General features: G+C 36.3%; 1 protein-coding gene across 2 annotated transcripts in view; it reads left to right on the top strand.

Annotated features, from left to right (window-relative positions):
- LOC135223760 (uncharacterized phosphotransferase YvkC-like) overlaps positions 1-25,665 on the top strand; it is a 419,683-nt gene that overhangs the window by 385,579 nt on the left and 8,439 nt on the right. For both annotated transcript variants that reach the window (XM_064262523.1, XM_064262522.1), the window contains exons 4-24: positions 288-405; positions 1,085-1,288; positions 1,941-2,057; positions 4,068-4,184; positions 5,978-6,102; positions 6,473-6,623; positions 7,351-7,543; positions 7,753-7,898; positions 8,796-8,897; positions 9,104-9,265; positions 9,826-9,973; positions 11,502-11,619; positions 12,892-13,043; positions 13,645-13,772; positions 14,511-14,676; positions 15,844-16,011; positions 19,538-19,672; positions 19,970-20,054; positions 22,268-22,356; positions 24,402-24,557; positions 24,691-24,750. In XM_064262523.1, coding sequence (XP_064118593.1) covers positions 288-405; positions 1,085-1,288; positions 1,941-2,057; positions 4,068-4,184; positions 5,978-6,102; positions 6,473-6,623; positions 7,351-7,543; positions 7,753-7,898; positions 8,796-8,897; positions 9,104-9,265; positions 9,826-9,973; positions 11,502-11,619; positions 12,892-13,043; positions 13,645-13,772; positions 14,511-14,676; positions 15,844-16,011; positions 19,538-19,672; positions 19,970-20,054; positions 22,268-22,356; positions 24,402-24,557; positions 24,691-24,750 — 2,840 coding nt within the window. The remainder of the gene's footprint in view (positions 1-287; positions 406-1,084; positions 1,289-1,940; positions 2,058-4,067; positions 4,185-5,977; positions 6,103-6,472; positions 6,624-7,350; positions 7,544-7,752; positions 7,899-8,795; positions 8,898-9,103; positions 9,266-9,825; positions 9,974-11,501; positions 11,620-12,891; positions 13,044-13,644; positions 13,773-14,510; positions 14,677-15,843; positions 16,012-19,537; positions 19,673-19,969; positions 20,055-22,267; positions 22,357-24,401; positions 24,558-24,690; positions 24,751-25,665) is intronic.

Below are 25,665 nucleotides of genomic sequence, written 5' to 3'. Positions count from 1 at the left end.
TTTTATTTAAGATTGAACGCTATGTGCTCATGGGTACAATGATTTATCAGTTTATTGATAGCGTTGATTTATGTGACAACTGAAAACGAGGAACAGTGTTATTTGTACTCAGTTGTGTTACCTGATTATTGAGCTAAGTATTTATTTATTCAATACTTATATTACCCCTAAAACATTATATTGAACAGATCTTTATTGAATATAATACTGATTTTTTATGTTGAATAGTATTCATAGAATGAGTGCTGTCTTACATCTTTTGTTTTGAATCTCTCACCCTTCTGCAGGGCAGCCAGACACGAATTACGTCAACGTGAAGGACTCCGGGTGGAAAGCTGGAGGACTCATGCTCGAATGCGTCCAGCCCATGAGATGCTGGAGACTCAAGTTCAACGGCCTCTTGAGGTCATTTTCCTATGATGATTATAATGATGATGATGATGAAAATTGGCAGTGATTTGTTTAATAAAAATCCCTAAATATCAAACTAAGTTCAAAAAGTGGTATTAGATTTGTATTACATCCCAAATTTTTTAATCCCAATCTTGGCAATCCTAAATTTGGCAATCCTAAATTTTGGCAATCCCAAATTTGGCAATCCCAAATTTTTTAATCCCAAATTTGACAATCTCAAATTTGGCAAAACAAAATTTGGCCATGATTTTGCTTAAACAAGCTCTTGGTATTTAACGGTTATTGGTGAAGGGCCTGAATTTTGCAACACCGAAGTTCGGTATAGCGGTTCTGCATGAACAGGCCCTGAATATAAAGCTCTAGCATGATTAGTAAGCTGTGACTTAACTATTCCAAGCTCTTGCACTGTTTTTCACTTGAGAACATTGCAAGTGTCAAACTGGGCCATGTGGATTGGACATTTACCTCACTGCCTCTTTGTCGCATCATGCTTATAATATCATTGAAATAAAAATCTATACGCCAATGACATAGTTCTATTTCACTGGGGATATTAAAAGCTGTATCCTTAATACTTACAACTTTATTTTATTTTGTGACCATTCTTATCGTATCCATGTCCTCTTCACGATCGCATTATTTCTGAGAGTGGTCTTTCTTGCTTTCTTAGGCGAGGGGTACGCAAAGAATTCATAACCGAACCTGAGAACGAAACTGACGGAGAGGAAATCCTTCACGCCCGTCTGGACTTCCTTTGGCACTGCATAAGGTCGCCGGTCGACGTCTGGAGGGACTCGAGCCCCAGTCTACTTGCCCAAGCCCTGGCTAACCACTGGCGACCTACCAAGGCCTTGTTCTCGTTGGTGGAAAGCATGTGAGTGAAGGAAGCGATCCTTTAAGGACTCAAATTCTTACGTTGGGGAATTCAACATTGATTTCCAATGTTTTTAGCTCAGGCTGCACTCTATAAAGGATTGCAGTTAGGTTTTAAATGTTGAAGTCCAGGAATACTGAGAATTTCCGGGGACTGCGAGTGTATACATACATACATATTTATGCGAATAACCTGTTTTCAAAAGTAACATCATGTCTATCCAGGACTTACTTTCCTGTATTTTACTCTAACGTAGTTGTGGCAGCATTACTTAAGCTTTGATATTTATTGCCGGCGTAAAATTTGAATAAAGCGACATGAATGAAAAGTCACAAGGAATCAACAATCACGCATTTACCATTAAAGAGCGCGTGTCAACAATCATGAGCGCCTCAGTGGTGTGATCGGTATGGTCGTGGCCTGCCACTTCGGTGGCCACGAGTTCGATTCTCGGGCATTCCACTGAGGTGTGAGAGATGTGTATTTCTGGTGATAGAAGTTCAGTCTGGACGTGGTTCGGAAGTCACGTAAAGCTGTTGGTCCCGTTGCTGAATAACCACTGGTTCCATGCAACGTAAAAACACCATACGAACCAAACCAAAAAGAAATTCAACAATCAGTCGTCCATGAATTTTGTTTGTCCTCCCGGCAGGTCTTTGGAGCGGGACGAATACGAGCAGTGGGGAGTATTACAGGGGGAGATACGTCTAGGCGGCCTGTCCTCGGATGCTCCCCAAGAATGGTACCTGAGAGGATGCCGTCGACACAGGTAAGTCTCTCTCTCTCTCTCTCTCTCTCTCTCTCAAAGCATTATAAAGTAACCAGGATGTTTGTAGTTAGAGTTTTCATCATTATATGTGTGTAATGTATGTATGTGTGTGCGTGCGTGTGCGTGTGCATTTAAGCGAGGTGGGGATGTGTTGACCCCAGCCTGTGGGTAACAAAATCTGTTGCTGGCATAAATGTATGTATGATTCTTTAGTTGTTTATTGATATTTCAATGTTTCAGTAATGCTATGTTTTTTTCTACAGGGCTTAATCGCCCTTTTTTATCCGGACTTGAGACGGGCTTGGGCGTGCAAATACTTTGGTAGGGGAGTTGATAGAGGCTACTTATAATAATGAAGAACTATTACATACGAATTGATGATTGTACGGACTTGAACGTATTAGGAAAAGTTTAAAAGCAAAAGGGAGGATAACATCGAAAGAGAAAAATGGACATATCTAATAGGAGGTGGACTGTGTCGCGTGCGCATTGATTGATACAAAGAGCAGAAAATGACAGAACAACAAATATGAAATAAAATAAAGATAATGGCTCTAGAGGCTGTATACTACGTCTAGAGAGATGCAGGAACCATAAGCAAGGAAGCAAACTTGAAGCATGTGCCTCTTGACAAATCCCCTGGACTGCTTAGATCACTGAACTCTTGCCACTATCAAACTGGCTATATGATGCTGAGCTTTTTATAGAAGTAGTCATAAATGGGAAGTATTCGCTGCAGAATGAGTCATGATAACAATGACACGGAAGTTCAGTAAGTTTTAAGATGAAAAGTAATTATTTTAGCCGGAAGTGTCCCATTTCTGTGATGATCAGAAATATACAATATATGTGTAGAAGGAAACATACACAGCAGGACTTTCCTTAGTTGTAAAGGTATTATTAAATGTAAAATCTGTTTTCACACTGAACACTTGAGTCATTGAACTTTATGCCATCGAGGAACAGAGTATTTGAGAGTAAAATCATGTTTGTCAGCGTCTCTGAATGGAAGTCACAGAGTCATCAGTAACGGAGCAGAGTTTTCTGAAGACCACGTCGATGATCAGGGATCGCATGCCGATTCAAGTGCTCACGACGACCACTCCTAGTGGTTCAGTGACCGATGAAATTAATGTCGATCAGAATGTCGATCAGTATTCCGCGAAACTTGGAAGTTCCGTTACACGAGGGAAGAAGATGCTTCCTCATGAAGATTAGCTAATGAATGGGATTCACAGTGACGGAGGGACACTCGTGATCAGAAATGAACTGGTTTACAGATTACAGATGATGTTGGCCCGCTGGTGTTGTGGTATGATACTCGCTCTATAGAAAGACTTTGTTTTAGTTTTCTGAAAAGAAAACTGTTGTGCCGGATTTGTCTGTCAGCACTTTTTCTTTCCGCCTACAGATCCTACAAACTGCTGAGGCTAGACGGCTGCAAATTGGTATGTTGATCATTCTACCCTCCAATCATCAAAAATGCCAAATTGCAGCCCTCTAGCCTCAGTAGTTTTTATTTGATTTAAGGTTAAAGTTAGCCAGGATCGTACGTCTGACAACTATATAGGCCAGGCCACCACCGGGCCGTGGTTAAAGTTTCATGGCCTGTGACTAATGTAGCAGTATACTGAGACCACTGAAAGATAGATCTATTTTCGGTGGCCTTGATTATACGCTGTAGCGGCGGTACAGAAAACTCGATAGCGCCGAAGAAACTACAGCGCATTTTGTATTTTTTTTTTTCTTGAGACCAAGACGGGAAGAGGTAATGAAGGTATTTCAGGCGATGACAAACCTAGCTCATAAATAAAAAGACGGCTTTATCTGTTGATTCCCGACCATAGAAATGCTGTCGGCATTCAGTCTAGAAGAGTGAAAACATTAACACATGAATTGGTGTCTTGATCTACCAATAAAGCAGTGAACAATGCGTTCTTATACTTATTATTCCAAAGAGGCAACTTTTTAAATTTTATTTAAAGAGTTTTTTCTCTCCTATATTTCCAGATGGGGTCTGACCAAAGCCATCGCCAATTTCCATCGTTCGATCGAAGTCTTCAGCTACTTTACGAATGGAGATGTTTGCTCTGTACAGGCGTGCTCCTATGGCACCAAAATGTCCCAGTAAGTACTCTCTAACCCAGTATGGCCCATGTGCCCATGGTAGTGGGTGTTTTATATTTGTATCCCATGCGCCCTTTGAGAGAAAATGCTATATTTCAGCAGTCTCTGAAATATAGTATTTTCTCTATATTTTGGCTTTTTAGGGGCTCCCTCATAGATTAGATTGGAATTCTGTTGTAACAGAACATTTTTTACCAGTCATACACACACACACACATATATGTATATAATATATATATATATATATATATATATATATATATATATATATATATATATATATATATATATGTATGTATGTATGTATGTATGTATGTATGTATGTATGTCTACTATAATATATATTGATGTGATAACGGAGTGTATGAGTTGTTTTAGCATTGCAAATTAATATAATAATTGTACATGCCGTAGTGCCTCATCGCCTAATATCTGGTTTATGTTTTGTACTAACTTAAGTAGTTGTAGGTAACTCATTGGCTTATAGCGTAATCATGTAACCATATCGAACCTGTTATCTTGTCCGTCAAAAGTTACGTAAGACTCTATCACTGATGTAATATTGGATTCTTATCATTTTTATGCCCTTTTTATGAGAAATATTTCGGTATGAGAAATATTTTTGTTTCACTTCGTTACTTACAATCATTCGAGTTCATTTTTCTTTCTTTTTTTAGTCAGAAGAGCATCCTTTACCGACCAGTGGAAAATGTCGATTCGTTTGTCGCTAACGTATTCGTTAAAATTAAGCTTCGCTTTCATCACTTTGAAAAGATATGCGAGTGTTGGAATCAGGAAACACGGAAACGGGTAGAGAATGCTAAGGCTTTTCGGTAGCAGGAAGGAAAAATTACAGCTCTGACGACCAACTCAAATTGTGATCATATCTATTCGTCTTTTTCCTTTGTAATCAGAGTGACTTTGTAATTAAGTGAATAAATCGACTTGGAAAAATGTCAGTATTTTATGTTGCTGCCCAAAAAAAAATTTCTAGACCCCATAATAAGCAATTTAAATATATTTTATCGGGTATTGCTTTCGCGTTTTTCTCTTGATATTGAGTCGAAAAAGACGTGGTCTAATCGGGAACCTTGCCATACCTCTTCTTTAGATCTTCATTCTCTTCGGCGCCAATGACCTTGGTATTTGTGACGCCAGAAAAATAATTCATTCTTCATTTACTTTTTCGTAGCAGTGTCCACACTCCACAGTATCTGATATCTAAAGGTACTATTTTGGCTGATAGGCTCTGGAGTTTTCTTATGCCTCGTAAGAAGCCATGTAGTACACACGGCAAACTACCTCAGCCTACGTACATTTTGCGACGTCCGGCAATCCCCAGATTTCCCATTTCGGCTTTTATTCAATCGTCACCTTATCCTTAAAATTAACGAATCAGTCCCTTTTTCCTTCCGTCTCTTGGTAAGTTATTAAACTACTTCCTCTTTATTATTCTCACCCATTTCAAAAATCTCCCCTGTTTGACGCGGCGAGATTTGAGCCAACGTTGACGTTTTTGACTCTTCGTTGCTCTCTCTCTCTCTCTCTCTCTCTCTCTCTCTCTCTCTCTCTCTATCCTTTTTATTTTACTTGGCTAAATTAGAGTCTCCCATAGAGAAGACTGCTCTGATACGTTAATAGAACTTAAATTATTATTATTATTATTATTATTATTATTATTATTATTATTATATTTATTTTATATTATTTGTAGCAGCTGCGTTGTTTTTTGGTGGTGGTGGTGGCACTGCTGTAGTTTTAAGATAATCTAAGTATCTGCCCTCATCAAACAGTTACCAGTTGGGTTACGTGCAGAAGGCAAGAGGGACGTACATCCCTATCACGTCCGCAAACCTGAACCTCCCAAGTGTCGCTGAAGACGGTGTTCTACCTCACGATCTTCTAGTCAAATTCAGTGGTATGGTGTCCTTAGAGTTCTAATGAGGAGAAGAAAAAAGAAAGGATCTTGTTTTATGACCTTAATGAGAGAAACAGACAGACTGATTTCAGTAACGTTATCTTTGGTTGTTTTTTCTTATTTCGTAATGTTTTTTTGACTGTGACACTTGATGTTATGCTAATCAATTTGCAACATTGTATTTATGATCAATCTTTTTCCATGATTTTCAAACTGTGTGAACTTCACATATATATTTTTCATTTCACCCATTTGAAACTTGGGTATCACACTTTATATAAAATATTTTAAAAAGAGTTTTTCACTTCACCGAAAGTCATCAAATAGAAAGAAGCCCAATGATATTTCAGGTCTTGTTTTTTTTTTCCAGCTGGTGGCAAAGATTATGACCTGTGGCACAATCTAGGTCAAGGTGTGACTTTGCATTCGGGGGATCCATGGTCCTTGACCCATAAGATTAACTTCAACTCTGTCGCTGTCACTCATACCCATGGGTGGGGCATCACCGTATTCTCAGACAGGTAAGTGATTGGGGCAAGAGTACCCGACATACTCAAGTTGCATAGGTTATTATTAGCTATTTTGTGAGTCTCTATATATTACTTTCGGTACAGATTAGTCCTACGTTCTAGTCACTACACATTTTTCTTTAATTGTAATCATAATGCATTATACGACTATGATTAGTCTTTTCGGTATACCTAAATGAATTAGAAGTATAAAACTTGAATTATATTGCATATTCTTATCAATTACCCTCTAGCTCTTAATATATTGCTTGGATGCACAGTAGAAAGTTTAACTCAAATGGTGTTCTGCAAAGATTTATGTTATGCCTTTGCTTATGTATAAGTAAATATCCATTTAGGCCGTGTCTTGACTCAGGGTAAAGTTCTCTAAGGCAGAGGGAAAGGCACCTTATACTACAGTTTACAGTTTATTATACCAACGTTTCACGACAGTTATGTCGTCGCATTTTCAAGGCTGCAATGATTTTTAAACTATCTTACTAAAAATCGCAATGAAACATTGATTGATGCTTAAACTATATGTGTGATTCGACGTTTAAATTAGATTTTTATTAAGATGTTTTTAAACAGCCGCAGCCTTGAAGACAAGACGATAGCAACTGTCATGAAATATTGACATGGTAAACTAGTGGTAAAATGGCGCCCTTTCTCTGCCTTCAAGGCTTACACTTGGACACAAACATAAATGTTTATGTGTGACGTTTGCCTCATCGTGCAGATTCAACGATTTGTGTCCAGTGCCAGAAAGGGAGTGCCTGCCCCCTTTGATAGAGCCACAGCTGGAGGTGGATGAAACGGGTCCCTATGTGGTGAACATATCTGATTACCTGTGCCGCGCTACCTGTCTCACTGGTGGCAAGGGGGCTTCTTTGGGCCAACTGTCATTGCTCAAGGACATGTCCTGCCATCCTGTGAGTTCAGTTTTCATATTTTGGAAGTTAAAAGGTGGTTCTTGTTTTCTTATTTTAATTTCATCTTGACGTGAGGTGTTGACTTGTACCTTCCAAGATTTCCGTAAAACAAACTGTGTTTCTTAGGCTGTCACTGTTTACCTTATTGCTTCTTTTTCTTTTTGTTGTTGCTGTTATCGTTACATCTCCTTCCATCCCTTAACCGGCAGTTTGAGGTTCCTGACGGGATTGTGGTGACGGACAGCGCGTGGCGGAGGCAACTTCGTAGGTACTCGGAACTTCAGCAGGGTGTCAGAGTACTAGAACAGGCTGTTGGATCTTCTATTCAACAGCAAATAAAAGACGCTTGTAACAGGTAATCCTTTTAACTAATGTTGCTGGATGGTTTAGTCAACTTTAAGGATAATGTTTGGATAAATGTCGAGCCTAGGAAAATACGGTTTCGTAGCACTGCTGGTGAAATCGTTCATGTTTTTTACTTCTGGTGTATCTGTCTAACCTCAGTGTAGTTTCAAAACTTTGACATTTATGTTATTAATTATAAGACAATTTGCATTTGGTTCTGTGCTTGACTCTAATTTTTATGTTTTCTGTTTCTACAGTACAGATCTTGGTATGTGAATTTTGTTTCCTTTTCAATGGACTTCACTTAATTCAATTTCGTTGTTCTTTGCCCATCGTGCTTGTTACTGAAATTCTCACGTTCTTGCCCTGCTTCTGCTTCTTAGTTTACTTGCTACTCCTTTGTTTATGAACCTCTTACTTTCCTTCATGAATCTTGTGTGTGATCCTTTTAGTATTTAGTGTTTGTATTACTGTACAGATACCCTTTTTACGCTCTTCCTTAGCTGAGGGATCTCATGTTTTTTGCTGTTATTTAGGAATCTCTTGTTTAGGACCCTCTCCTTGGTTTATGTTACATGTTACACTGTAAAAAACTTGAGTCTCTTGTTTGTGATTCGCTTTAGATTATGTTCCTAAAATATTCATACAACTTGTGTTTGTAACCCTATCCTTAATTTGTGTCTTTTACTTGTGTTCATGAACATTTTTCCAGTTCACTGTGTGGCTGTAATCTTTCAATATACATAATAAGTTTTATTCACACAGCAGTGTACAAGTGACATTCCCAACTTTCACTCAATATCTGCATTTCATTTTGTGATTCATTTGGTTATCTTTACCAAGATTTATTTCGATAACCCTTATTTTTTTGTTTCTACATTTACCCACTCACTGATCTCTTCGACAGGGCCGTTGAATTGTTCAAGAACACCCTTATTTGCTCAGAAATACAAGAAGCTTTGAAGAATTCGCTGGAGGACGAATTTGAAGAAGGATTGAAAGGGCGTAGGTAAAAAAAAATTACAGAATTTTCCTTCGCGAGCCCTATTATTCGATGAGAACATTAACAGTGATTCGTTTTTAAATAGCAATTGACTTCTTTAGCATGGTCTATTTCGAAATAAAGGATGAGATAGATTTTTTTATTTGGTCGAATATCTTTCTCAGAAGTAAAGATTTTAACTCAAGTGCCTTTTCCGACGACTGTGGCTTCAGGTTTGCCGTGAGGTCCTCAGGATGCTCAGAGGATAGCGATGAGACCTCTGCCGCAGGTCAGAATGAAACCTTTCTGGGTGTGGAAGGCCTCGATAACATCCTGAAGGCGATTGCTAAGTGTTGGGCCTCGCAATTTACCTTCCAGAGCGTCGAATATCGAAGGTTAGCTCTTCCTAGTACTTGTATCTTTTCGACAAATACCCGTAGTTGAGGACTGACTGTGTTCTTGACCATCATGGTGTAGGTATTTTCTAGACCTTGGACCTTGAACTAGACCGTGATGACCATATAGACGTATAGATGTTCATCTGCTGGGTCTCTTTTGACTTTACAAGATATTTGAGGGTCACTAACCTTACTCTCCGGAACTTCTAACCCCGCCCCTCCCCTTTAAAAAAGAAAAAAAAATAGTGTTCTGTCTTAGAACTAAATCTTCTATTTTGTTTCAATGTTGTCTTACAAAATAATATGACGCCATTACGTTGCTTTCTCATTGTCGTTGGCTGAATAGCTATTCCTGTTGTTCTAATAACTACAATACCTTTTTACTGTCATATGGTTAATAATACACTACTTATTTTTCATATCCCATTTCATAGGTTAATGGAGAAGCAATTTTTCTGTGCTACAGTTCATCTAGAATATGGCCAGTCATGTGTTTTAGCTAACTGAAACTACTCGAAGCAAAATCTCATGCAGCTGCGTGTTTTGTACACTTACAGGCAGAGAGGACAGGCGGTGAACGGCGGGATGGGCGTGGTAGTTCAGGAGATGGTCCCAGCAGACGTTGCAGGCGTCATTTTCACGGTAGACCCCGTGACAGGGAACCCGGCCAATGTCACCATCACAGCCAACTATGGTCTCGGTGAAGTAGGTCTACTGGAAATTTTGTTTTGTATCATACTTGCTCTTCTGCCATTGGGCCTTTGACTTTGTTGCCTCCATTCATTCACTCTTGCTGTTCATCACCTTTTTTCACTGTCTTACAAGCACTAAATGTCCGAAAATGCCCCAGTGCTGGGCTTAACAGCCTAGACATTTATAAATCAAATCAAGTCAGCTTAGAAAACCGTGGAGAACTTTACTGTCCATTTTTGTATTTGCATGGTGTAGTACCAGTTATCCTATTATATATATATATATATATAATATATATATATATATATATAAAGTGGCTGATAAATTGTGTTCATCTGGTAGAGCACGGAAGGGAGTGTTGTAATCGACAGTTTCTAGCGCTGGTTTGAAACAACGATTTCTAAGTATTATTTCTACATAATTTCTTATCTAGATTTACAGGTTTTCAGTAGAAGACACTTCCAGAATTTATTTGTAATACAAGAAGCTGAAAATACACTATGTGCCCTAATATTATATATATATATATATATATATATAGATATATAATATATATATCATATATGTATATATATAATATAACGCCCCCCTTGACAAAACTACACAAAACGACGACCCTTACCTGTTGGCAGCAGGCGCCTTCTATCTGCAAACATGTCACTAGGCTAATAAGCTCACATAAATACAAAAATATACTATTTATTACCCAAAGCAGATGAACATAAAATAGAACAAAATGATTAATAAGTCATGGTTATAAAAACCCCAAGTCTGCCCCACAAAGAAACTATAAGTTATCATTCCATTCTCCTGGATTAGTCTAGTAATCACTCCAAGTTCCAGAATGTCAACTGTTACAGGTTTAGAGACTCCCGTTTCTAGAACCATGATATGGAACCTATCTTGAGATGGGTTTCTTCAACACCTGGTGTCCTTCTCGACCGTCTTTCTTCTAATCACACAGGAATGTGTCTTTCCCTCAAGTGCCTTGAACGGCCAGACCTGTTATTCACGTACAAACGAATGTACATACCCACCACGTCTCAAAACTGCCCGTGGCAACAGCTCGAGTAGTTACCAAAAATGCACACACATGAAATTCCTTCATCTAAGGAAGCTATCTTTACGGCGCTCTCTGGGTGCGCCATGTCTCCAAGCGAGGAAAGTTGACACATGTAATTCACTAACACTAGCCTATAATATATCTATATATATATATATATATATATATATATATATATATATATATAGATATATATATATCATTTATATAATATATATATATATCTGTATATATGTCTATATATATTTTTCCAAAAACACGTCTGCTAGATTTTCTCTTGTTGCATAATTCTTATACATAGCTGTATTTTCTTATTAGCTCTTCTTTAATTATTATCTAGCACATCGCCAGAAATATAGATGAACATGTTCCCTGCATGGCTGTGGACATAATGTTGATGAATTCGGGATGAGTTGCCTAGTTTTACCAATAGTCTGTAACTATACTGATTGGAAATTCCTTTATTTCTTCCCACAGAGTGTAGTATCTGCCTCGTCTGACCCCGATACAGTAGTTGTCCACAGAACGTGGAGGGACGATCTCTCCGTTGCAACAACCACCAGAGGAGAGAAGAAGACCAAGTGTGTCGTGGACGGTAAGCATGCCGATCCTTTTTTATATCATTCTCCCTTACCCCTTAAAATAATTTAGTTTTTGATGCAAACAACCTTCACTTTTAAGTATACGGTTCATAGTTTTCCACATTTTATAACCAGTTATTTACACCTTAGGTAAACAGATCTTTAGCAGATTTGGTCACTCAAAAGACTCGTCCGAGTCAGATGAAACTAATAAGAATATTTTGTGGCCACAGGAGAAATCCAGTAATTACCATGGTGGTTATCGGACGGTGGACCGAGTACAGTAACTCTAAAATTCGCTGAACCGTTTAAAACACATTTTGAGTCATAAAGGCAAAAAGATTGGTTGCAATGTCCCCATTTCATTTCAGTCATTTTTACAAAGGGCTTTAGAAAAATATGGAAAACATACAGAAAGTTCTGCTGTGTTCATTTTCCCGAACTTGAAGTAGGCTCATTTTGAACTCTTAGAGACTTGTGCACCTGTCTTGAGGACCTTCCTATGTTCCTGCAATGACTTCTCATTTTCCATTTGTTTGCCATGAAACCTGTCCATTGGTTAAAGCAAATAAATACTGCATGCACTTTAACTGGAATATATCCCCTGTTAAACTCGGAATATATACGAGAAACGATTATACTGAAAACAAGGCCAGGTCTCTGTAAGTTAAATGTCTGAAGGAAATTAGCCAACGGATTACCAACAGCTAATTCAGAAAAACATTGCCTCTGTATCTCACTGTTGTTCTCTGTCTAAAGATAATGATTTTTTTATCAATGTTGCAAGACCATGATTACTTACGAAATCTTTATGTATTTCTTTTGTCTGAAACTTCATCCGGTAATAGTGCAACCATAGCGAAGTGCCATTACCTTCATGGAAACATTTCCAGACTCGTTGGAATCTATAATGATTTACATCAGAAATCTTAATTAGGAATTCTGTTGCGGTTCATTTTGGCAGAGATGTTTTTATTTATTTATTTATTTATTTACTTTCTTTTTCATTGTGTCACAATATGTGCTAAGCGCCTCAGTGGCGTGATCGGTATGGTCTTGGCCTGCCACCTCGGTGGCTGCGAGTTCGATTCTCGGGCATTCCACTGAGGGGTTAGAGATGTGTATTTCTGGTGATAGAAGTTCACTCTCGACGTGGTGCGGAAGTCACGTAAAGCCGTTGGTCCCGTTGCTGAATAACCACTGGTTCCATCCAACGTAAAAACACTTTTCAAACAAACACAATATGTACTTGCAAAAACTGTTATCGGATTTCTTCGCTCCTTCAGAAAGTGGAGGGACGACGGAAGTGCCTGTAGAGGAGAAAGACAGAGAACAGGTGTGTCTTTCGAACGAAAAAGCTCTCCGTCTCGCCGAAATCGCCCTCTATTTGCAGGAAGCGTACGGTTCCCCGAGAGACATCGAATTTGCTCTCGTCGAAGTACGTTAATCGGATGTTTTTGTTGTATCTATTTTCATAGCTCTGAAAAAAGAAGTTATGGTTTTCTCTCGGTGACGCTCTCTTAGGTCTCATTGTCAATTATTGAACTTCAGTCATTTCATTCTTAATAAATTAATGAAGATTAACTGTGGAAGTCACCTGATTGCATTTTAGCTATTTCATTTTTACTTCCAGACAGATTTCCATTTATCTTAGTTATTCTTGAAAGCTATTCACTTTTTTTTACTCCGTTTCTCCTAGCATTTGTAATTCATAACTCCAGTTTGACTGTAATTTTTCAAGACATTTGTTTATTAATAAGAATATTTTTTCTCTTATGACTTTCATGTAACTATGATTTTTTTGTTTATAAATATAATATATATAGTATACATATATATATATATATATATGGCGTTTAATATAATATAATATATATATATCTATATATATATATATATATATATATATAATATATGTATATATATATATTATATATATGTGTATATATATATGCATGTTGTATGCGTGCTTGTGCACGTGTGTTTCTGTGATCTGTATGGTTATTGATTTACTTTTTCTATGTTTTCTGTGTTCTTAGGATACTGTGTACCTTCTCCAAGCGCGTCCAGTCACCAATCTCGATACATGGACAGATTTTGAGTTGATCCATGAGCAAGATACCGGATTACCCACAGACCATGAGCTGCTTACAAAAGCCAATGTAGGGTAAGTCCATTGCAATAGAGATAGATAATAATTGCATGAAAGGGAAAGGAGAAATCTGAAATAGCTGGCGGCTTGCTCATCGTGAAGTAATTGTTGATTCAAATTACAGTAGTTGAATATTAAGTCATTGTACTCTTAGCAATTCTTACATTCCTTGAACAGAACACAGAATTAGGAGATTTTTAATCTTCATGTATTAAGGAAACATTTGCTTTCAACATAATGTTCACACCTAGATTGATTATCTCGTGTAAAACAATGGGATTCTTCTGAAAAATAAACTTTTTAGTACCTTTTGGATGAGTTACTTTTGAGTACCGTGTTAAAGGCGAAACTTGTTCAAGGCCTGTAATATGACCATTATTCTGCTTGAACAGAAAACGTTTCAAAGTTTGGGAAATGACTATGCTTCTCTTTTCATTAAACATGAATTGTTTTATGACCCGGAAAGTAACCATTCTTCTGTTTTGCCCATGAAACTTTTTTTAAACTTATAAATAACCATTCATTTATAAGCCCGACCTATACACTGACCATTTATTTATTTCGACCAGGAAACTTTTAATGCTTTTGTACTGACCATTCTTGTGTGTTGAACGGGAAACTTTGAAGACCTATAGATTGACCATGTATCCTTTTTGTACATCAAACGTTTTAGTGTCAGTAAAATGACAGTGCTCAGTTGTTGACTCAGGAATTATAACCCAACATTTGACTTACTTGTGGTTTTCTCAACAGGGAAGTGCTGAACGGAGCCGTTTCGCCTCTCACCAGCTCCGTGGTGATTCCCACCTTGGAGATTCCCTTCCAGCAGAACATTCTCTTCGAATCGTTCAAATACGATCCTCACAACATCCGCCTTTGTCCCAGGATCGGCATGCACATATTTCTTAATATGCTCGATGTTGGTTTATGGAAAGCATTAATTCATCAGTTTGTATGGATGTGTTTTGTCAGCATGAGTGTAGCTGCTGTAGACAGTATTGCAGAGTAGAAAGGCGCGTGAAATGATGACTGAAATTATTCTTTTGTTACAGTGCGATAGTATTGCTTTTTGTAAACAAGAAATTCTTTTAACAAAAACTACACTTACAGATCTTCAAAGAAATAAAATACATTTATTCATTTCATTAACTTTAAAATATAATGATTTAGTTCTCATGTAACATTGACAGTTTTAAAGGTTTCTCCATGAAATCGGAAGCTCACAAGGCTCAAACATAATCAAGTTTCTTTGCAGTGTAACTTGACGATTTACATAATTTCCGATGCATATCATGCATGGCGACTGTTCATCAGCCATTCCCATTTCATGATGGTAGCAGTGGTCATGTGAAATGTCTCGGAATAAGATTTGCATAAAAAGAAACCTTTTCAACTCTTGAATCTCTGATGCTGGAGATTTACCTTCGATGATTCTTGTGCCTCTCAGTCATGGCACTGAGAACAAGACCAACATATACAACTTCTAAATTTGATAGTAAGCAATGCAGTTGCTTACTCTTGTTTACCTTAACACTGTTGGGTGTCTCGTCGTGGGCCTGGATGTTTTGAGTTTAGATACATACATTCCTTTTATAACGACATTTAAGTACTATTACGTTTGTCACTCTCAAAATTATATCCACAACTATGCAAAAATTTGATGAAATTCAGGATCAGATTCATTGATTGTTCCTAGGTGTTTAAAGTACTAAAGAATGGAAAATTAAAATAGATAAATTAATTATTTGATTATTTATCTAATATTGATTGATCATTTACTTGTGTATTGTGGTAACTTCCAGACCATGACATGAGTGAATTCCGCAAATGCATCGCATTGTTAAAATATGTTACAAAATTCAGTAATGATTGTTGTATTGTTGTACTAGACAGGTCGGTTAACTTTATGTCAAGCTCCTCTTTTATTCAGACTTGGTACCAGAACGAGTGCATGAACCCTCATGGATGCAGTGACTTGATGATTGAGTAACTGACTCTTAATTTATTGACGTTTTCGCTTGTTGCTTGTCTCTCAAGTAAGTCGCAAGCAAAGGCCTCACTTGAATGTTTGCCGTTCACTTTGCAGACCATGTACAGAATCCACACCCGGGATAAGAATTTGGGTTTGGAAGCAGGGGACATAGCAGTTCACGGACGTCCCGTCATAACCCAAGAGTTTAAGCAGAGAGGAATCGAACGCTTTGGATATTCAAATAATTTCTATAATATGCTCCGGATGCTGTATATGTTGTATGTAAGTATGCTTGTCGGTTCACGTTCCCTCTAGAATGATATAATGCTGTGACTTTGCGAAGTGGAAAATATCTGTTGTGAATTAAGTTCTCCAGTTGTGTAGTGCTGCACGTCATGCTGGAAGATAGGACGATGGAATCTAACTTTACACACAAACTAACGTTTATTTATTACGTCATTGTGTAAAAAAAAAAAAAAAAAAAACTGACTATTGCTCATCTTAATTGTGTTTCACCTCGACTGTAAATTCAGAGTAAAAAGAGAGTATATTAATTAAAAACACTCCAATTATAGCAAAAGTTAGAAATTACTCGAGTATCAGTTTTCAGTACTGAAGTATTTTAACCCTCAGCAATTATAAATATGTATAAAGTTGCTCAGCATATGGCACAAAAGACATTTATTGAAGTTTGCTTTCCCTTTCTCTTAGTATACTCGGGTTTTTTTCCATCTGTTCACCCGGCTGTGATGCTTGATAGGCACCATTTATCTCAGAATTTGCTGATGCACCCAGCCACTGTCTTCTCTCTAGATCGTGTATTATGGTATGGTAACATCCATAGATTAATGAGTCTTCTGGTACTCTTGGCTCTTGCAATGCTCATCTGTTTCTTTGCAATGGTAATCTTGTCTAATGGTTCACAGATATTTAGTCTAATGTTGTCTTTTTTGGATGGTCTTTCTCCAATAGTTACTTTATTGTCAAAAAACTAAATATGTATTTTTCCCACTCTTCTGGTCCATTTTTCTGTAGATTTCCTGGTCTAATCTTCACCGGCTTCATGCAAATCACTCATCTCTTCTTATAGTCCTGGGATTTTCATCTCTTAATTTTCCCAAGAGCTCTCGTAACCTCTTCATGCGTCCTGTCCTCTATTAATCCCTCTTTTATATAACATTGTCCTTTTCGTGCTCATTCTCTCAACTCCCTAGATTTTCAGAATACTGGCTCCGTTTCATTATTCATTTCTTCTTAATATTAATTTCGTCTTGTTCATCTTTTATGTATTGTGATCTTTTCAAATCTTTTCATTTTTTTCTGCTATTTCTTTTTATTTTCGGGGTGCCCCCTTCCTCTTGTCCATGTAGTATACCTCCGTGTATTCTTTCCTGCCTGTCTTCTGCCAGAGTTTGAAGGTAGTATCATTCTCTTGACTTGCCTTTTGTGCATCTTGATCCCACTACCATGCCTCATTTTTATAAAATTACCTTTCCAGTCTCAGGTCACACACTTCTGCTGCCTTTCGTATGCACTTTTCATTGACCACTTTATATATATATATATATATATATATATATATATATATATATATATATATATATATATATATATATATATATATATATACATGTATATATACATATATATATGTATATATATATATATATATATATATATATATATATATATATATCGGAACAGGACGATTTGGCGCTGACGATTTGGCGCCGCCATTTTGGCGATAGACAGTTTGGCACTCATTGTTTTGGCGATGAGCTGTTTTGGCGCCAAGAAACAAACTTAAGGACCATCCGCAAATTTGTGTCTCGTTTAGTGATCACCTCATTACACCAAAGGCTTGTCTGATTTGAGAATTGTAATATTAAACCAGTTATTACGATATTCAAGTCTTGTTTAGTTATCATATAATTTTACCAGTGTCTCGTTTAGTGATCATCTCATTACACCAAAGGCTTGTCTGATTTGAGAATTGTAATAGTAAACTAGTTGTTACGATATTCAAGTCTTTTTATATTGGAAAACGCTTTTCTTTAGTTTCTTGTACAGCCCATACCTTAAATGGCCGAAAAAATCTTAAGTAATAGACGAAAGCGAAATCAAATATATTCTGCACTTGCAAACCCTCTCAGTTTAAGTAATACCGGACGAATACAAAATTTACCTTACGCACAGTGGTCAATTTGAAAACTTTTTGCTTGGAGATAGCAGAGATGAACATGACAGAATTTTAATATTTGGTAGAAAGACCTGGGTAAATATTTTACGTGATTCTGATGTGTGGTAGCCGATGGCCATTTAAGATGTCTCCTCCATTATTTGCACAGGTTTACGTAATTATGGCAAGAAAGCATGAAGGAGTTCTCCCTATACTATACGCCCTATTACCTAATAAGCGTCGAATAACATACGTGAAAATGTTTCGAATGATAACTGAGATGTCTGCAGAGTTGCAACCAAAGGGCATTATTGTGATTATGAACAAGCAGCTTTTTCTGCAATGACAAAATGTTTTCCGTATGTGGAGTTGAAAGGCTGCTTCTACCATTTTGCACATAATATTTATAAGCACCTAAAACAACTTGGGCTCCAGCATTTGTATAATAATGACCCCGACTTCTCAGTAAAAGCCAAAATGATCGTTACTTAATCTTTTGTACCTATTTCTCACATGGATGTTTACATCGATGCTTTGGCGCTATATTTACCTGATGAACTCCAGGTGTTAATGAACTGGGTCGAAGATAATTATGTAGGGAGACCTCTGAGGAGGGGAAATGGCCGACGTTCACCACTTTTCCCTACGCAAATGTGGAATATGTATAGTCGAACGATATTAGGTGAGGACAGGACAAACAATCGTGCTGAAGCTACGCACAGGAAAATCTATGCAGAACTTGGAATGAACCACCCAGTTATATGGAAATTCATCAATGGCATAAAGAGAATTCAGAAAGGACGCGATTCTTATTATGAACAACTAATGGCTGGGAATCCTCCTGCTCGAAAACGCTTAAAATACATTAAGACTGATGAACGCATTTTAATTATAGTACAGCAATTTGATTCACGGGAACACTGGAATACTTACGTGGTTTGGCATATAACTATGAAATGCATTAACTTGTTGGTAAAAATATTTAATTTTATTTCATTTTTGAAGCATTTTAATACTGTATTGCTGAAAATAAATAGAACTTTTTTATTTATGTTATTTTTGACCCATGCAATATATATAAACACATGTATATATATATATATATATATATATATATATATATATATATATATATATATATATATATATATGTGTGTGTGTGTGTGTGTGTATATATATATATATATATATCAGGTCAGAAAATTTTCAAGCTGGCGCCAAATGGGCTAGCGCCAATGTTACTTCTGTAAAACCATCTAAAATATCCAAAGCATATATATATATAATATATATATATATATATATAATATATATATATATATATATATATATGCTCAAGCCTTTTTGCTCCTTTTTCTAGTTTTCATGTTTTTATTCTTACGATAGACTTTTTCTTCAGCTTTCTTTCCCTAAACTGTCTTCGTTGTACTAGACATACATCTCTTAGTATACAATAAAATATCACTTATTCCTACAACTAATTGACCATCAGTCTCATTAAATAACGTCTCACTTCAGATAACACAATTGTAATATATACATAAAACTTTTCTTAAAGAAAATATGTATGTTTAATGTGTCTTGATATTGATCGTTCTTTTTCTTCAATTTTTTCTTTGGATTTTCTAGCTAAAATTTGTAAGTCGTGGTCGCATTGAGACAACTAAAGAGCATTGTAGTCGTCCTGAGATGGGTCAAGACAGAGCGGTTTCAGCTGAAATTCTGTATTCAGAGATCACAAGACGTCTTCCAGATTTGCTGATGGTAAGTCCCTTTCAGAGCATTTTTTTGCGTCTCTTATTATTCTTGCAGTGGCTGAACTTATTTTAGACAGCGCCCTGGCCATCTCACCCTTTCCTTACAGAATAAAATCACTTATGGTTTGGTCAGAACTGAATTGTATTAAGTATCATTTATCATTTTACCGAAGACTATTTTCACTCTGTGTAACTGTTGAATATGTTTAGGTGCTATGCAAAAAATCTAGAATTTGTGTACATATCATCATACAGGCGCAAATGAGAAGTACGCACTGACATAAATACAATTTAATGTTTCCAGGTCAGTGAAACTCACATGCATACGAGCATGTTCAGCTCTTTTTCTCTGTCAGTCTCCTTTATGATGTTAGCAAATGGACAAGAAGGTGAAGATATTTTTTTTCATCTTTTATTTGTGAATATTTTTCACTGTTATTAATTGAATAACTCAGAATAACAATTTGACGCAGTACGGTAACCTTTAAAGGTACCCATTAATGTTGCATTACTTGAAATTTTTATACCAGTAAATCTAAGGGCTCTCTGATTGTACATATAGTACGCTTCCAATGGGGGAGGAATGTCAACCAAGTGGAGTATTATGTCCATTACCTCTGAGGTCATCTTTAGAACTCTCTCTTCACCTCATTCTACCCATAGTATTGCCATTCTTCCTACTCCTCTCTCAATATGTACCTGCTTCATAGCTATCAAGGCTACAGTGATGCTCCACCTTTTTAAGGCCTTTCCGTCCACTACAGCAAGACTCTCCCCTTCCATGCCTTCCTTACACGTGTAGGGCATCGAAGACCTTCATGTAGTGCCATTGATATTTTGCAGCCCTGAGCATCTCTTGTGGAACCATCTTTTATATTTTTACGATATTGAGGTTACCCTTATATTTCTTCTGCAGCATCACATGGACACTTTCCTGGAGGCCTTTTTTCCTTTGGTTCCATTCCAGTCGCCATAACTTGTGTTTTTATGCTGATTTTCAGTCATTTCTTTTCCCTCCCAATGTTTCATCTCGTGAACAATTCTGTGACCTCTGTTGTGTATTCTGTTATCATTAGGACATTGGTATATTATAGTTCCCAAGGTTCTCCCTTTCTGAACTGTTAACTTCTTCCCGTAATATGTAAATTATAAACTACCGAGGCTGATCCTTGATGGTTTGCCCTCATATATCTCAAATATTTTGGATATACCTGCTACTGTCTTCACTTTAGTCCTGATATCGTGTTTTGGTATTGTCAGGGGTATAGTAACATCACCAGTGCGGTGAATCTTTCCAGTAATCTCTGCCTTCGTAATGTCTTAGTGTTGTCTTGGTATTCTGTCAAAAACATTCACAAGATCTGCAAGTACGTCGTCACAAAATGTGTGATGTGCATATAGGTACAGCTCGTTTTGGGAATGGGCCAACATTTTAATTAGACACTGAAAGTTGAAAATGTAACGTTCATGGAGCACCTCACGTTGTGCGTCACATTTTGCTGAACATAACTTGTGGCACCAAATTTGTTTGCAATCTTCTGGAAATATCTTGAAAAAACAGGTTACATAAAACCTCTGAGAAAATCGTTCTTAACGTGCTTCAGATAAATTATGTTTTAATACAGTTTAACTGACACTGATGTAACATATCGGAAGACTAAACTTACGTACAGAAATAACATTTTCTTTATAAATTATCTCGAATGTAGAGAACATTAGTAAGCCTTCTTGTTCTTGTTTGGTACTGCAACAGAAAACAGTGCTTATGATGAACTATTACGAAAGAAAATGACAATCTCATGAAATATACTTGATGCATATACTGTAATCTCTACTATTTGCACGATAGGTTTTTTGCATAATATTCTGTGGTTGCTCATTGGAATGACTGCCTCTGTTCTGAAGATTAATTCTAAATCTGATGTATATTTTGCACACTTCAATGTTGCCAAGTAATATTGACATGTGGGAGAAAGTTAATGACAGCGGGACAAGGACGGCTAAGTCGTTTTCCCTTGTGTTACCTAAAATTAACCACCTAGCTAGTATATCAATACTAAAATGTCGTATAAATAAAGTAAAATTAGTGATATAATGACCTGAGATGGGACTAAAGCGTTGGTGTCATCCCTTTGTTTTTATACATAATGTCGATGTATTAATGGAATGTTTTGTACTATATAAAAATGCAGAGAAATCTTTTGAAGACATATATCATGCTTCCTAGATCAAACACTTATTTATCGGTTCCCAGCATCCCCACCCCTGATTAGGCATAAGTTACAATCATTTAAGAGCGAAACTGAAACCAAGGAAGCAGATAAGGGAATGAGTCCGACTCCACCTGAGGGTTGTTCCTTACCCCTTGGAAGAGGAGACTCGAGGTGATTTTAATTCACCCTTTTGTATACCAAAGTGAGAATTTCAAGTAATGCAGAGGTTTATTTTCGTTTTTGTTCTTAGAATGTATTCTGAAATTTTGTCAATGAAAAGTACTTGGATAAGGATTATTGTGATTTAATAGTCTTATTAGTTTTATTGTCTCACATGCTTATTATGTTATATCCTAACGATTTCGATACACTCGTCAATAACTGAATAGGATTCTGTGAGGAAAATTACGAAGATATGGCCGCACTCTTATCGTCGTGCAGTGTTGTAGAATCTGCAGATGTTCCTTCGGCTTTAAAGGTAAAACTCTCTCTCTCTCTCTCCTCTCTCTCTCTCTCTCTCTCTCTCTCTCTCTCTCTCTCTCTCTCTCTAAAAAATTACAATAATAACGCACATGGCATTATTATACGTACTATGGACGGATTTTATGCTAAGTAAGACATTGCATGTTTTAAAACATTTTTCAGATTTATTTCATACATCTCACTCTTCCTCTGTATTATATGTATGTATGTGTGTGTGTATATATATATATATATATATATATATATATATATATATATATCTAATAAAAGGAGCCCATAAAAAACACCAAAATAGAGAAAAAAAGTACTATATTTCAGAGACTGCTGTCTCCCTCTTTCAGTAGATTCATCTACCTGAAGAGGGAGACAGCAGTCTCTGAAATATAGTACTTTTTTTCTTTCTATTTTTATTTTGGTTTTGTTTTTATGGCTCCTTTTATTAGATGGAACTGTATCGTTGTTACAGAACATTTTTACCAGTCAGATATATATATATAGATCTATATTATCTATATATATATATATATATATATTATATCTATATATATATATATTATAGAATATTATAATATAATAATATATATATAATGTTCATGGATTTTTGTGTGAAACATATAGTATACCCATTATTTGCGAAAAATTCGCCTATTTGCTGTATTTTTCATAGAGAAACATTCACTAATTACTTTATTCACGTAATTTTTGTCACTGAAAGCATGTTTGTGATAAAACTATTGAAATTGTCAGGTATAAGCATTTTTGGAGGAGGTTTTTGGTGTTTGAACTATCAAAATAGGCAGCAGCTATAAGTGTGTTTAGGGGGTTTCAAATATTGATGTATTTTAGCTATTTGCTAGGCGCCCACAAAAAAATGTATACACATTTTAAATAATTGTAAACTTGGAGTTTATTATAATTTTATTTCAAACATATAAAAACATTTACAAGTATCATTTTATTGTTTTTTCACTGCATTTTGACTATATTGTCTACATCATGTAGGCAGCCCCACATTACCATCGCGATGTTAGATCCTTCCTTGATGAGATCTTACCAAATAGGTGGATTGGACGAAGTGGTTTCGTTTAATATCCTCCCCGTTCACCAGACCTCACACCACTAGATTTTTTCTTATGGGGATACCTAAGAGACAAGGTCTACACTATGAAACCTGCAACAGTTGCTGAATTGAGAGAAGCCATTGAACATGAATGCGCCCAAATACCAAGGGAATTGTTTCATGGTGTGTGCGATTCCATTGCTTCGCGTTGTCAGCAGTGTCTGGATCAAAATGGACGTCAGTTTGAGAACAGGCAGTGAAAAAAAAACAATAAAATGATACTTGTAAATATTTTTCCATTTTTGAATTAATAAAATTATAATAAACACCAAGTTTGCCTTCCATTTGACAAAAGTTTCTTTCAGTTTAAGTAAATTAAAGGTATCATTGTGTATTGTATAATATTTGTATACAGTATATAACTGGGTTGTTCTTTCCAGAAATATTTGAATTCTGCTGAACAGTATATAGAACTATTGAAAAAAAAATTCAATGTAACATTGTATTTGTTTTTATTGCATCTTGCTTCACTTAAAATATTGGCATCACGTTCCACTAGATATTATTTTATATATATATATATATGTGTGTGTGTGTGTGTGTGTGTGTGTGTGTGTGTGTGTGTTGTGTGTGTGTATACATATGTGTATTTATATGTATTTATTCATAAAAATTTGCCCCCTCTTGGAAAATATGCTGTGGGCGCCCATGGTTGTACGCATCCCCCACGAATACCATGGGCCAAACTGTATATATATATATTTATATATATATATATATATATATATATATATATATATATTATATATAGTATATATATATATGCTTTGGATATTTTAGATGGTTTTACAGAAGTAACATTGGACAAGGTATATGTATGCGAATTTGTGGAATATGAAAATGGAACGTAGATGCATTTTGATGAGATTTCTCCATTATCCATAATTGATTTTCAAACGTCTCTGATTGCATTCACACAGCACGTGGCTCAAGTGATAGCCGAGAATGAGGAGGCTAATGACTTCCTCAGCATGACTCCTGAAGAAGGAAAGGTCTGGCTAGAAAGTCACCCGGGGCTGGTGGGGATGGCATACAGGACTTTTCTCTCCAAACATGGGCATCGCTGCTTAAAAGAGGTTTTTCTGTGACGTTTTAGTTTTGTTGCTGTTTCTGTCATGTTATTTTCAATGTATAAATTGTCAAGCAGTTTAAGCCAACTTTTCCAATTGTTTGTTTGTAAAATTTGTTAATTTATACTTATCTTTTCAGCTCGATTTGGTGTCACATTCCTGGAGTATGGATCCTCACCCTCTTGTCGAAAGTTTGCAGGTCAGTTTCAGATATTTAAGTTAGTATATTACAGTGTTGTTTCCTGATATTTTTTCCTCAGAAGTATATTATTCGTTTGCGAAATTTTTTCCAGATTTTACTAGATTAGAAAAAAAAAGTCTTGTGAAATATTTCGTATTTATTTATTTTTGAACTAGTTATAAAATGCTGTCTCTAAAGTTTCATGAAGAATTTCTAAAAAAAAAATATCCTCTTGATTAATTTATATATGAAACTCGATTTCTTAAGTGAATCCTATTTCTATAAACAAATCACTTTATTCGAAAGTTAATCTGTTGAACTAAAGTTAATTAGTTGAACTATGATTACCTTTCAATCACGCCAAAAGGTAAATTTTTTTTTTTTACATTACTTTCCCCAAGTCTTAACTCCATCTATCCTTCAAGTGGCAAGTCAATTGATAATGCTCTCAATTGGTACTTCCGTGGTTAAACCTGACAACCTTTCCTCCCCCACCCCCCTTGTGTCTGTAGACATGGAGTCGGCAGGGACATTTAGAAAAGAATTAAAAACTGCCATTGATATGTTGATGCAGTTATTTCATGCATTCCGTCTTGGAAAGGTCTCCTTCATCCAGCCAGAAGTCCTTTCGCCAATCTTGAGGTATTGTAATCACAACAGTGTTTTGAATGCAATTACTTTTACGCTTATTGAAACGATACTTCCGGATACTGAAAAGGTCTGGCTCAAATTGAGTTAACCTGTCGCTGTAATGCTCGTGTGAGACAGCAGAAGTTTGCTGCAAATGCAGCATTCGACCCACCATTTTTTATCTTGACTTGGGACCAGTTTCAAGGTATAGACTTTCATGGCTGAATTTTTCCCACCATTATTACGTCAAAGCCATCTGAGTTTTATTCACATTTGGAAAAGTAATTTATGCCCTTTCCAAGA

Source organism: Macrobrachium nipponense, chromosome 10 (genome assembly GCF_015104395.2).
Source record: "Macrobrachium nipponense isolate FS-2020 chromosome 10, ASM1510439v2, whole genome shotgun sequence".
In the NCBI taxonomy this organism is placed as follows: domain Eukaryota; kingdom Metazoa; phylum Arthropoda; class Malacostraca; order Decapoda; family Palaemonidae; genus Macrobrachium; species Macrobrachium nipponense.
This window is presented reverse-complemented; position numbering and strand designations above follow the sequence as displayed.